The sequence below is a fragment of the Carcharodon carcharias genome, chromosome 16 (assembly GCF_017639515.1).
Source record: "Carcharodon carcharias isolate sCarCar2 chromosome 16, sCarCar2.pri, whole genome shotgun sequence".
NCBI lineage: Eukaryota > Metazoa > Chordata > Chondrichthyes > Lamniformes > Lamnidae > Carcharodon > Carcharodon carcharias.
Window position 1 is genome coordinate 19,870,830 of NC_054482.1, and position 14,716 is coordinate 19,885,545.

The following is a 14,716-nucleotide window of genomic DNA, read 5'->3' on the forward strand; positions in this document are numbered from 1 at the left end:
ACGAAATATTGTGACGGCACGCGGTGACACCTGCACGCCAGCTGAAAAATTCTGCTCATAGACACAGACCCTACTACAATTCCAATTTAAAAATAATTTCCAATAACATTAGACATGTTAATATCTCTTCATGACAAAGTGCATTGAACCCGGCATCCAGGGACAGGCCTCAGCAATTTTGCAGTGTGTCACTTTGGGCGTTCAGGTGCCACCTCATTACTGGTAGGAGATACGAGAGTGTCATGTCAATTCATTCATCCCTGTGAAGGGGATTTACACACTGATTGTGTCCCAGCTTATATGTTAGGCAGCTGACACACATGGCAGAGACAGCTGTATGCATTTGTCAAACAGCTCACCTTACTTGAGCACAGGAGTTTGTGGAACTGCTTGTAGCACTGGATCCAAGTCCTGGGATATCCAGTTGTTCTACTCACCATGGCTGCAATGTCCTGCCATGTCTTCTTAGCTACAGCCAGAGGGTTCCTTCCACTCGCTGGATACAATACAGGGTCTCCCTCTGGCTTCCTACCTACTGTACCAGGATCTCCAGATCCTGATCCCAGAATCTGGGTACTGTGCCTCCCTGTGAAATGCTAATGCTGCCCCTTGTATGGATTTTAGGGATGGTGGGGGCCAGGGGTTGGGGAGGGGGTGGGGCGAGGGGTGAATTTTGAGCTCTTGGATAGACTTGATTGACTTGATTGGCCCCAATTTAGGATTTGCAATTGATAACAGTCTTATAGAATATTAATGTCACTGCTTACATTTTTCTGTGCACATTAATGACTCTACTTTGCACAGTTTGAGCTTTCTAGTTCATAATTGCATATTAACAAATGCACCTCCACCTAGTAACAGACCAGAGTTGGACACTGCGGCTCACCCACAAACAGGCAAACTGCCTACAACATACACATATAATACAACATATAATAGCACAGTAATAATATTTATTTATTGATTTTGTGTACCTCTTGAAATTAATTCAAAAGTCATCATCACTATCCCAAGACTATTCGCTGTTTTGTTTTCAGATATTAGCAATTCTGCAGTGATAGTTAAATAAAGCCATTACTCCACAGCAATAACAACTTCCTTATCACAAAAATCCTGCTGTAGCTAAACCTGAAGGTATATTTTCACAGAAAAATCTTATGAGGAAAATGGCATTTTTGATCTGCTTACTTGTGAGTTATTATATCTTTTAAGGTCAAAAATTAAAATATGCCTGTAATTGCAAATTTTCGAAACCATCAACTTATTATGAAAATATTTCTACCTCGAGTTTATACAATCTGATCGTTCATTGTTACTGAAACCCAGTGGAAAATAAGTTGACACAATTATTCGATCATCTTGTGGTCAACTTTTGGTAGGTAGTTTCCAATATGTTTGTTAGACACAACTTGTGACTTTGTTATCAAACTGAAATTTTCCAACATAAGTGTCACGCTCTTTCATCTTGGGTTGTTACAAAGCAGCCTTTGCATAATTATCCCATGTTTATGATTATTCAGTACCACAGATTTACTTTCCTTTACACACTGTTACAATTTTTGCATGCAGACACCGCACTAGAAGCTCTATCTCTGTGTATAAATTGATTGAATTGCTATAAATGCTATTGAGGCACACATGTCAGGATTTATTTCTCATATAGTAGTGTGACATTCAATGCTGAACTGGAAACCTGAACACAAATCCTCACTGGGTTAGTCACATCATAGTATTTTAGTTCAGTGTGACCATCACCAAACATTGCAGCTCTTGAAAGTTTTATTTCGCCCAATGCCATGCTATGGCCCAGATATTTTGCAAAGTCGTGGAGATTCCATGCCTGATCCAAAATGGTGCTGGGACCCTGGATCCAAAAGCCCTGCCCTCACTTCTGACAGATTCTATTTACACTGGGGAGGACAGGGAAAGGGGGCGGGATGTGATTCACACATCTGGGGAAACCCAGCAGAGCTGTTCGAACTCAGTGTTGAGTTCAAACAGACCCAATTTCTGCTGGAATGAGGCTCATTTCCCGCAGTCGTGACGTTTTTTTAAGAGTAGACGTGAATATGAATAATAGGTGGATAAGGTCTGTGGAACTGACAAGCTTTCAAGCTATTTAAATTCCCTGCTCTTTAAATTTTGAAAAAGAACTGCTTCCTGTGTTGGAAAAAAAGTGATACTTGCAATTTCAATAGCTGTTGGTTGACATAAGCCTGAGTGCTATCATTATAGCAATATAACTGCTTGGCTAGTCCCACAATCTATAATTATCACGCTGGGGGCTTGTAGGTTTGTGGTTTGAATGGCAGCTCCAAGATGTTATAAAGGGATTAACTGTTTTTGATGTGGGCAATGAGTACAAATGTTTGTCTTTATACAGGATTAAGCACTTGAAGGGATTTAAATGTTTTGAATGGGCATTTATCAATGAGAGTAGTAAACTCTGTAATAAGTGCTTAGAAATTTATTCGATTTCATGTCAGCATGGCTGCTGAGGTCTGTCCAAAGTGGATACTGGATGAGTTGCCATGGAGATGTAAGGGGAAAGGGTAGTGGAGGGCATGGCTGGCATGAGTTGGCAATAAGTTGGCATATTGTCTGTAAGGGGCCATGAGTGTGTGTGGAGGGATGTTGGTTGGCATGGAAGTATGAGGGGCAATGGGGGGGGACCATGATTTCGCATGGATGGGGCAAGGAGATGTGAGGGATGAGGGCTAGAGGGCCTAACTACTTTTATTACAACTGGAATTAAGTCCCGGGCACCAAGGTGTTCCTTTTAATCAGGCCATCTTGGCACTCGGGGTTCCCCTGGCTATCTCTACAATGTTTCTGGGTGGTGGGCCTGACTTCAACATGCACCTGTTCTCCCTCCCAAACCCAGAATGAAAATGTAGCCATTGGGGGCTTTTGTCTCAAGGTAGGAGGGTCGAGTCGGGAATTTTCCAAACACTACATGTCCACCTTAGGAGCAAAAGTCTAGGCTTATGGGCAGAATCTTCCCCCCATCAGGGGAAAACATTGTCACATGAGGTGGGAAATGTCCATTGCTTTTAAATGCACTTTTGTTAAATTTTTAAAAATCTACATGAACGTTTGCCTGCGGATGAGGTTTCATACTTTTTCTAATGCCCACCAGGGCTCCTCGCCTGCCTGTCAACCTTAAGGTTGGATGGGTAGGTGCACTAATTATGTTAATTACTTTGTCAATGGCCTCAATTGGCCATCGACCGGTCGGCGGGTGCACAGCTGATTTAGCTGAGCCCCTGCCGACCTGAAAATTAAAATGAGGCGGGGTGACGTCGGAAGTTCCGCCCGACAACATCCCACGGCCCCCCCCCCCCCTCCCCCCCACACTCGCCAACTGGGAAATCCTGGCCTATGTCTTCTTCAGGTAGCTCCTTTAGTGGTTTTCTGTTAGCAATCAAGTTAGGCTTATTTCATGTGTTGACTTTTTTAAATTACCTGAGAGCAACTTCCACCTTGAGTCTTTTTGTCATGACTGTGTTCCCCATCTAACAAATTGACTGACTTCTGCTTCATTTTCATTTTTCTAACCCTTTAGCTCTGTTTCTGTTTTTGTGTCAGCCTTGGCTCAGTGATAATCCTCTTTACACTGAGTTAGAAGACCATGGTTTGAATCCGCGTTGAAGAGACTGAACACATCTTCTTGACTGATACTTTCATTCAACGCTGATACTTTTCTTGGCTGTTGCTCCAAACAGTACCTCTGACAGTGCAAGCACTGTCTTTCAGATGAGACACTTAACATGAAATAGAAGCAGAGTGCTGGAAAAACTCAGCAGGTCTAGCAGCATCTGTGGGGAGAGGAGTAAAGTTAATGTTTAGATTCCAACATGACTCTTCTTCAGAATAATGAAGACGTCTAAGATGGCCTGTTCAACCTGTAGGTAGACATACAGCTGATGCCTTACCCTATATTAGACTTGTGAGAATTTAATTGGTTGTGAAATACTTTAGGACATTCCATGGTTGTGAATTAAACTATGCAAAGCAAGTTCTTCCTTCCGTTATATCATCTTTAAAAACCTTACCTCACCTCTTCTCATTTGCACTCATCAGGCAGATGCAAGAATGCCAAATTTCAAAGGGAACAATATCTTATACTGCATGAGATAAGGGGTGGAGTTTGCACCCATGCGGTATAAATTGTTGTTCCCTTTGAAATTTGGTATTCTTGTGTCCGTCCTGACGAGTGCAAGACAAAAAGGTTCAACAGTACGCGTTGGAAAAACTCTAGAGTTAAGATAATCCCATCCTCAAAATCTTTATTAAATGTTACTTATGGAACTTCATTGTCAGTGGCTGCATCAATTTTGATTGGTCAATTCCAACCGTTCCAATGAATGACTGTACTTGCTAATACAGAAATTTAATTTCCAGATTTTGGTATTTGTCTTAAAATTGCTGCACCAGTTGACATTTTCTGACTGATTTGGTGTGCCCCTGGTATATCATCAAATTTGTATTGACTTTCCTAAAATTTGCCTTCAAGTTCAGCTTATTACTCGGTTAATTTCCAAGTGTGAACTGCCTCACCACTGCACCCCCACCACCCCCCACCCCTCCACCACTGCCACACCCCCAACCCCCGTTGAACCTGAAGTGGAAATCTGTCAATATGGTTGGAAAAGCAATGACATTCAGGATAGTGTCATTGCTCAGAAAATGAAGATGTGAGTAATCCAATATCACACTGCACAGAACAACCTTATGAAAAAATACCAGCAGTGTGCATCCTATTTTAAAAGAAAAACTGAAAACATCGATCAGATATTGACTGATAACCTTGCAAATCAAATAGTAACTCATGTAAAATTAACCTGCAATTATCTTCCAGTGTTGCAGTGTTGAATACGAAAGATCTGGAGGATAATGAAAGAAAAAGTAGAATCTATTCAAGATCAAAAGGGTAAACTGTTTGTGAAGGCAGAGGATATGCTTCTTAAAGAATACTTTGCACTTGTTTTTACAAAGTCAGGGAGAGGGTGGGGGAGAAGCTGTGAGTCCGAGCTGAGGAGAAGCTGTGAGTCCGAGCTGGGGAGAAGCTGAGAGTCTGATCTGGGGAGAAGCTGTGAGTTTGAGTCAGGGAGAAGCTGTGAGTCTGAGTCAGGGAGAAGCTGTGAGTCTGAGCTGGGGAGAAGCTGTGAGTCTGAGCTGGAGAGAAGCTGTGAGTCTGAGCTGGGGCGAAGCTGCGAGTCTGAGTCAGGGAGAAGCTGTGAGTCTGAGCTGGGGAGAAGCTGTGAGTCTGAGCTGGGGAGAAGCTGTGAGTCTGAGCTGGGGAGAAGCTGTGAGTCTGAGCTGGGGAGAAGCTGTAAGTCTGAGCTGGGGAGAAGCTGTGAGTCTGAGCTGGGGAGAAGCTGACTGTCTGAGCTGGGGAGAAGCTGTGAGTCTGAGTCAGGGAGAAGCTGTAAGTCTAAGCTGGGGAGAGGCTGTGATTCTGAGCTGGGAAGAAGCTGTGAATCTGATCTGGGGAGAAGCTGTGAGTCTGAGCTGGGGAGAGGCTGTGAATCTGATCTGGGGAGAAGCTGTGAGTCTGATCTGGGGAGAAGCTGTGAGTCTGAGTCAGGGAGAAGCTGTGAGTCTGAGCTGGAGAGAAGCTGTGAGTCTGAGCTGGGGAGAAGCTGTGAGTCTGAGTCAGGGAGAAGCTGTGAGTCTGAGCTGGGGAGAAGCTGTGAGTCTGAGTCAGGGAGAAGCTGTGAATCTGAGCTGGGGAGAAGCTGTGAGTCTGAGTCAGGGAGAAGCTGTGAGTCTGATCTGGGGAGAAGCTGTGAGTCTGAGTCAGGGAGAATCTGTGAGACTGAGTCGGGGAGAAGTTGTGTGTTTGAGCTGGGGAGAAGCTGTGAGTCTGAGCTGGGGAGAAGCTGTGAATCTGAGCTGGGCAGAAGATGTAAGTCTGAGCTGGGGAGAAGTTGAGTGTCTGAGCTGGGGAGATGCTGTGAGTCTGAGCTGGAGAGAAGCTGTGAGTCTGAGCTTGGGAGAAGCTGAGAGTCTGATCTGGGGAGAAGCTGTGAGTCTGAGTCAGGGAGAAGCTGTAAGTCTAAGCTGGGGAGAGGCTGTGATTCTGAGCTGGGAAGAAGCTGTGAATCTGATCTGGGGAGAAGCTGTGAGTCTGAGTCAGGGAGAAGCTGTAAGTCTAAGCTGGGCAGAAGCTGTGAGTCTGAGCTGGGGAGAAGATGTGAGTCTGAGCTGGGGAGAAGCTGTGAGTCTGAGCTGTGGAGAAGCTGTGAGTGTGAGCTGGAAGAAGCTGTGAGTCTGAGCTATGGAGAAGCTGTGAGTGTGAGCTGGGAGAAGCTGTGAGTCTGAGCTGGAGAGAAGCTGTGAGTTTGAGTCAGGGAGAAGCTGTGAGTCCGAGCTGGGGAGAAGCTGTCAGTCTGAGCTGGGGAAAATCTGAGCTGGGGAGAAGCTGAGAGCATGAGCTGGGGAGGAACTGTGAGTCTGATCTGGGGAGAAGCTGTGAGCTTGAGTCAGGGAGAATCTGTGAGTCTGAGTCGGGGAGAATTTGTGTGTTTGAGCTGGGGAGAAGCTGTGAGTCTGAGCTGGGGAGAAGCTGTGAATCTGAGCTCAGGAGAAGCTGAGAGTCTGATCTGGGGAGAAGCTGTGAGTTTGAGTCAGGGAGAATCTGAGTCTGAGTCATGGAGAAGCTGTGAGTCTGAGCTGGGGAGAAGCTGTGAGTTTGAGTCAGGGAGAAGCTGTGAGTCTGAGCTGGGGAGAAGCTGTGAGTCTGAGTCGGGGAGAAGCTGTGAGTCTGATCCAGGGAGAAGCTGTGAGTTTGAGCTGTGGAGAATGTGTGAGTCTGAGCTGGGGAGAAGCTGTGAGTCTGAGCTGGGGAGAAGCTGTGAGTCTGAGTCAGGGAGATGCTGTGAGTCTGAGCTGGGCAGAAGCTGTGAGTCTGAGCTGGGGAGAAGCTGTGAGTCTGAGTCAGGGAGAAGCTGTGAGTCTGAGTCAGGGAGAAACCGTGAGTTTAGCTTTGAGGAAGCAGGGGAAAAGTTGCAAGTCCATTGAAGGAGTGGGAGAGCTGCGCAAGTTTAGTGAGGAGGGAGCTGTGGAGAAACGTCGAATCCTGCTGGAAGGGAACAGAATCGGCAAGTGCATCCAACTGGGTGCATGGAGTAGTAGCTAGTCCAGCTGAGAGGGATGGGGTAGGAGTGTGATTTCAGCTGGAAGGAACTTTGAAGGATGCAGACATGCTGACATCATCGTACACAGGCACACAATGATACCTGCAAGCTGCAAGCTTTGTGCATGTGAGATAACTATGCAACGTGTGATGATGTTTATGAGCAATGGCCAATCTGTACCCTTTACTCCGTAGTAAAAATTGTCTTGATTGTTTGAAATTTGTTATTCTTACATTTATCCTGATGAGTGCAAGATGGTAATCTTTGGCAACATGCCTCTTTTTGGCAATGTGCCACAGGATCTCTTACACCCACCTGAAAGGGCAGATGGACCTTGGTTCAGCATCACACCTGAATGGTGGTACCTCTGACAGTGCTGTGCCCTCTCAGTTCTGCACTTGAATATCGCCAAGTCTCAGGATTGGGGCTTGAACCCATAGTTTCTGACTCAGAGTTGAGAGTGATATGGTCGACGTGGTATTTGATCACATGGACATCACTTCTTGCCAAGTGTTCTTGCCACTTCTACATGTTTACTACTAGCACATGTCAGTGGATAGTGATCAGATACCCAAACCAATAGTTTTCATTTGCACCCTGCCACTCAGCCGTGGAGTATTGAGATCAATTGTAGCATCCCTAGTACTATGTTAAGATGAACCAAACTCAGCGCAGACTGATGTTCAAACTTGGTATTGTTCTAATCTGTTTGGGTCAGCTATCACTAATCTGGTGGTCATCTACTACTGTCAATTTAATGTCATTGATACCAAATTAGCAGCTTTTATACAATTTGTTAGTCATTGATTCTCCACTGCTTATCAGAAATGTATCAGAAGTAAATAGAGCATTTAAGCCTGATCCAATTGTGACCATCAATTCCTGGTGTCCAGTGACACTATTAACAAGTAGAAAAAGGACTGAAATATAACTTCCTAACCAGAAGCTGCTTGCTTCTCTGGTAACCCTCTGATTCTCATGCTGAAATAAATTTATCCATTGCAACCTAGAAAACTGATAAATATTGCTCTTTTAACTTGCAGACTTTAACAATGTTTTTATCATTTATGGACTTAGAAACTTAGACTAGAATGTGGAGTTATGCTATTAGATGGGGGTACTAAGAGTAGGTAGTTATGGTTATGGAACTAGGAGAAGGATTCCTAATCCTCCCCGCTCCATATTCAGGCCAGTATATTTTAAATATTAAACTTGTTAGTTGCATTCTGCAGTGCTTTCTTTAAGGACTGCGCGTTAGGTGACATATAGATTTGGTTCTCCTGAGTGCAGCAGGCTCAGCACATTACTTCAGGTGTAGACTCTGGGTGCTTTTTTTTGCATAAGCAATAACGTGGATGGTACATTTCAAGCTCATTATGAGCAAGTGCTTCCTGCAGCATAGGAGGGCAGGACAAGCACATGCTCCTTGCCAGAGCTCATGGAGTTCGTTTACAAACAATGTCCTTGCTTACCCTTGCACCCAACGGTCTCTGCACATACTCACACCCACTTAGAGACTTAGGGGTTTAGGTATGCATTTTACACCTGGAAAATAGATGTGAGCCTTTGCCTCCCATGATGTTGGAATGCATTCATTTTGGCCCATCAACTGTGTTTTCTCTTACATGATGCTGTCATTTGGAATTCATATGCTCTGGTCCTGTGGCAACTCAAACTATTTTTCTTGGACAAAAATGTTAACTCTGTCTCATGTATCGTTACAATTTTATGATCTCCGTAGAGACTGATGATTCTTAAAGAGAGATGAATTTTTCAAATGGCCAACAGAAATAAACTAGTAGACAAAATTTCACTTTTAAAAACTTACACTGTAACAAAAAAAATCAATATAGATAAAACATTAACAGGCGACTAATTCACCAAATTAAAGAAAAGGTACTTTTGCATTAACTAACTAATGCAATCAAGATATGTCCTGTAATCTCTTTCACTGTGCACCACACTTCTGGCATATGTGTAGAATTACAAACACAATTTCAAACTTACACCTGGCTCTCAAGCAAGCTCACTTCTCTCTGCCGTGCTAGGTCAAAACTTCCACTATCCTTCAAAAGCCGCTCCACTCAGACTGAGTCTTCCAGATCCGACTTTCACCAGCAAGGCCCACCTTGGTGACTCTTTGATCCTTAAATTTTGAAGAGCCTCACTGGCTCTGACCCCTTTCCTTTTGAACAGAAAATCAACTCTCACCAGCATCCTTTTTGGTTGTTAACACAAAACAGTCCTCTTCTGCTCCATGAAGGAGTAGCTACTTTGTTTCTCCACACATCAGTAATTGCTTCATCTCTCTCTCTCTCTGCATTTCACAAAGCAGCTTCCCCTTTACAGTGAGTTAGTGTGGAAAGTTGTGGAAACCATTTCAATGGTTTTCTGCTTACATTTTTTCCTCATGGCAACCAGTTTACGTGGGCCTGTCTCCAAGCCGAGGTGTTACTTGTATTCCTACTTTTACCTTAAGTTAAAAGAAACATTTTAAAACATAACCATGTAAAGTCCAGTGTTTGTAATAATAATATTTATATTATAGAATTCGCACACTGGAGTGTCTACATTAATTACATTCTGCTAAAGTTTCTTGTTGCAATGTCCTTCATTTTTACACAATTTCTGGTGACTTTCAGTGGAACCTACCAGGACTCCGTCCCTTTAATTCTATATAACTATGTGTGTTTGAGAGTTGGCACTTGATCCAAAAGCATTAAACAATTCATTTGACATATATATTTTTTCATTTACTTTGTTGCCTCACATTGGCTCAATTGGCCAAGACTTAAAAATATATTCATTTTGACTTACTGGTACTTGAAGACACTCTATTTGAATCCATCCCAGCACCATGAAACACCAAAAGGTGAAATCAAGCTTATATGTATGGAAATGTGCATTTATATAGCCCCAAAATATTGATAAACAAAATAATAAGCACTTGCTTGTTGATTTGGTAGTGTTCATGATTTCATCTATTTTTAAATGACCAATTCCTTCTCATCTGTTAAGGCTTCCTTCCCAATCTCACCACAAGAACAGATAGACAGTTTGTTAAAGGCTTTTAATATATACATGATGTTAATAAAGTATGAATAGAACATACTGAGCTTCGGAATCCATTCAATTTAAGAGAATCTCCACTTCGCACTTGAGGGACAAGTGGGTGGTCCCAACATTTTAATCACTTTGGCTTGAGAGTTAACTTTATCAATCTCCATAATACCAGACCAGAGCTCTCCTATAAGATTTATTTGTTTATTTCTACTGAAGTGGAATGTTGCTCCTTCTGACTCAAGGAGCAGAGTTTTCTGCTCCCCCGCCGGTGGGTTTGTGGGTGGGGAGGGGTGAGCATCGAATTCTTTGGATGGCTATTCCTTTGGGTTCTCATCTACTCGACCTCTCTGCAATTTTACGCTGGAGTGGGCGAGGCCTCAACTGGCCCATCCTCCTTTGTCCTAATTGATGCCTTTAAGTGGCCAATTAATGATCACCTAAGGGTCGTTTCCTGCCCAGCCTTAATTTTCAGGACAAAAGCAGCATTACCTGGAAAAACTCAGCAGGTCTGGCAGCATCGGTGGAGAAGAAAAGAATTGACGTTTCGAGTCCTCATGATGCTTCCACAGAACTGAGTGAATATAAGGAGAGGGGTGAAATATAAGCTGCTTTAAGGTGGGGGGGGGTAGGAGGGGCGGAGAGAAGTTTGGGGGGGTGGTGTGGTTGTAGGGACAAGCAAGCAGTGATAGGAGCAGATAGTCAAAAGATGTCACAGACAAAAGAACAAAAGAACACAGAGGTGTTGAAGTTGGTGATATTATCTAAACAAATGTGTTAGTTAAGAATGGATGGCAGGGCACTCAAGGTACAGCTCTAGTGGGGGTGGGGTGGAAAGAATTTTCAGGCTCGTGGGAGGAGTTCTGCGGTATGGGGGAAGCCCGAAAATAAATCAGGTTCAGGCCTCGGGTGGGAAGCGGTGGGGTGGGTGCCCATCAACAGTCCTCTTTTAACTGGGGATGCCCCTGTTCCCACCACCCCCCCCCCCAATCCCAGCCTCTCCGCTGACACCCCAATCCCCCTTCATCGACCCTCCCTATCCTTCCCACCCCAAGACGCCCAAAATTTACCGGGTCCTGGAATCCCAAGAGTTAGGCTCTGGGGACTGCTTGCAGTCCAAGTCCTGGCCACTGCAACTTCCGGTGCCTGCACGGGTTAGAGAGCTGGCAGCCAATCAGATTGACCAGCAATTGTCTAAGGTTGGACTTCCTTTCTAGTGGAGAGCGAATGTCCCATCTCCAGCCAATTAGCGCTTGTTGGTGTGTGAAATCACTGCGGGGCAGACGATGTTGGTGGGGATGTGTTCCCCGCTAATTCTTTAGATGGCAGGTAGGGAAACCCTGCCATCCTAAAAATCCTGGCCATGGTAATATCTCACAAGGAATATATTTTCTAGTTCTTTCCAAAACTACCCTTTCACCTCTGGGTCCTGATGTTGTGTCTATTTGAGACTGAAAGATGAAAGTCTTCTCTGTCTACAAAGTCTGACATGCAAAGAATATGAATATACCTATCTTAGTTCCAATGAACATTGTCCTGCAGCATCCAACTGCTAGGGTAACTCAACTGAAGCAAGGATACCCGATGCGTAAAGTTTCAAATGTCACATCGGTCCTTTAGTGTTTCTCTGAGGATTCCTCCAAATAACATTATTGGGACAGAGTAAAGATAGATTTACTCTGCATTGTAACTGTGCTGTGATTGATAATACCTGACACTGATGTGGTATGCCTGCAATGGAATTTTATTTAATTTCCATAGTGAACACTCTACACCAAAAAATGCATCAGGCCACTTGACCTTTCAGTTATCTACGCACTTAAACGTTTGCTATGTGAAGAATCATTGAACAGTCCCAGTGCTGATGGACGTTTTGGCAACTCACAGAAAACTGTTGTCTTCAAGGGCGGATATAGGGAAAAATATAATCTTTCAACATTCTATAAAGACTGTGAACTCTGACAGCCAGTTACATTTGGAGTGTTTTTTTAATTTTTTTTCTCCACTATGTTTGTATCATTGGATTTTCTATTTTTAATCCAACATATTCTGGAAAGTACATTTATGGATTTTGGGGGTGGATTTAATTGTGATGCGATGGTTAAATAATACTACAATAGGGTCAAGCATGAGGAAGGATCATTTGGATGTGGGACCGGAGTACTGTCAAAGTCCACGAATACCATACCCCTGCATTAGCTACCCATTTTCCTTTCTCTTTGTGAGGTAACTTCTTCAAAAACCATCTATCCTTCAATGAATATGGTGTTCTTTTTCACTAACTCTTTGGTTGATTGTAACCTCTTGGTAACCATTTTCCTTGAATGATCCTTTCCTTAGTGAAGTCAAATTTTTCTTGTTTCACTGATTTTCTTGGTAGTGTTTTGAATTACACCTTCATGTTTTTGTATGCTTTGCTTATAGCTTCCAGATTTCTGATAACTTTCTGTTTCCAACCTCCAATATCTTTGATAATTTTTTCTCATTAATATCCCCACAAATGAAAAGGCCATTAAATCCATTGGTTCATCCAGGAATAAAGAGCCAGTGCTCAAATCCCTCCAAGATTCTGTATTTTTTTTTTACTCATTACCAAGAAAGCAATACAATGTGTGGATCACTCTGTATGAAGAAGAATTTCCTACTCTTGAGTCCTAAATTTGCCTTTCACTAGTTTGATCTTGCTCCTTGACCAGTTCCTGCAGTCTAGTTTTAAATTATTTTCTAGTTTTAACTTTTTCAAAGTGTATAATGTATTCCAGCTCTTTAAGGTCACATCTCAATCCTTCTGCTGCTGGAAAACCCAAGTTTCTCCCATGTTCTCAGTTATCTCATTCCTCTGAGACTATGGATCATTCTCATGGCTGTTCTCTGAATTGGCTCCATGCTCGAACTGTCCCAGTGACTAAAATTGGAAACAGCACCTGAAGCCTGGTCTGACGAGAGAATTAGGTATTTTGAGCATGACTTCATCTGACCAGTTTGACCTATATTGTTTAAAATTCTGTTTGCTTTGTTGCTTTCTGCTTTGTAAGTCGTTATGCATGTTGAGTGCTGAGTAAGACCCATCTAGTTCAGTATCATTCACGAGGGAATTTTCTTTCCTATTGTGTTTTGCACATAATCTCCTGAAAACATTATCTTCTTACTAGCATTAAGTTCCATGGGTGCTAATCACACCCATCACCTTCTCCAGTATTATTTATGCATGATTATTGGGAGGGAGTCAGCATGAGCATCAAAATTCAGCCCATTTCCACTCTCACCTGATATCTGTGCATGCTCACATCCAGCAGGACTGACTAGATAGTAAAAACAAAATCACAAATCTTTGTTGAATTTACCCTTCATATCCCAAGATACTCGTCGGCCTGTTGCTCAATGACTACCATCCAAGTTCAAAGCAGCACAGACAGGGATTTGACTCTGTAACCTCCCTGCATGGCTAATTGAATAAGCTCCCAGATCACAAATATAAACCACTTTATTTTTTGAATTTCATGCATATGCACCTTTGGCGATGGAGGAAGGTGAAGAAGTCAACTTGTTTTTGGCATGGTCTTCTTTCATGATGTTGTAGAAAGTATTCAGACTTGAGGTTTTAACAGTAACCTAGTGCTCCCAATTGGGAACAAGTAATTTGCCTTTAGTGTTTCACTTATAGTGCACTTCAATTTTCCAATGAATTAAAATGCTTCCCAGGCTTGTACTATCTGTTGCAAATAGAATACGTTCAAATGTCCTTATTCCACTTGCCATATTTTGAACTATTTTGTTACTTCTGAAATGAGACCTGCATTTCTATCCCTTTGAAACATTTATGTTAATTTTAACAGCTGTGCTAAGGATAAACAACATTATCATTTGCATTATTGATAACTTGTCTGTCCATCACAAGTTATTGGTGTAGCACTCTGGTATATTAAAGGTTCAGTCAGCTGTAGCTCAGGATCTGACAAATTAAAATACGAAAGCTAAGGGTATAGCGCTCTATCAGATTAAGGATATTATTAATTGCATGGTGTGGCATTCATTTATGGCCTCTTGAATGTTGCAGAACTGGAAACAATGTCTCTAATTTTTCCATTTTGTCTGCCACAGTGAGCTCATTTCAATATCTTAATTAATGAACGTTATTTCAAGGACCCTAAAGAATCTTACAATTATAAAATTATTTGAAACTTGCCTTCTGCTGCCTTTTAGTTCTGACCCACCTCCCTCACGTTTCCCACACAATTTGAAAAAGCTGGAGCTATTTAATCCGTTTGTCAGGCAGCCAGTACCTTTGCTGATGATACTCACAAAGTCTGAGTCATTGGCAGCTCAATGCAATTAAACATCTCACTGTTACAGGCACAGTATTTAGCACAGTAACACCTTCAGCAGAAACAGAATTATGAAGTTTTTGATTGCATATATTGTGTGAGATAATTAGAGCTTACACTGTCAATGTATCACATTTGAAAGTTTTATGTCAAAAATTGCACAATTTTAGAAACTGGGAGAGTCAACTG

General features: G+C 42.7%; 1 protein-coding gene across 1 annotated transcript in view; it reads left to right on the forward strand.

Moving 5' to 3' along the window:
• The window catches only part of astn1 (astrotactin 1), a 2,752,121-nt gene that overhangs the window by 841,806 nt on the left and 1,895,599 nt on the right, over window positions 1-14,716 (forward strand). Inside the window, exon 4 of the mRNA XM_041207794.1 lies at window positions 11,318-11,344. Coding sequence (XP_041063728.1) covers window positions 11,318-11,344 — 27 coding nt within the window. The remainder of the gene's footprint in view (window positions 1-11,317; window positions 11,345-14,716) is intronic.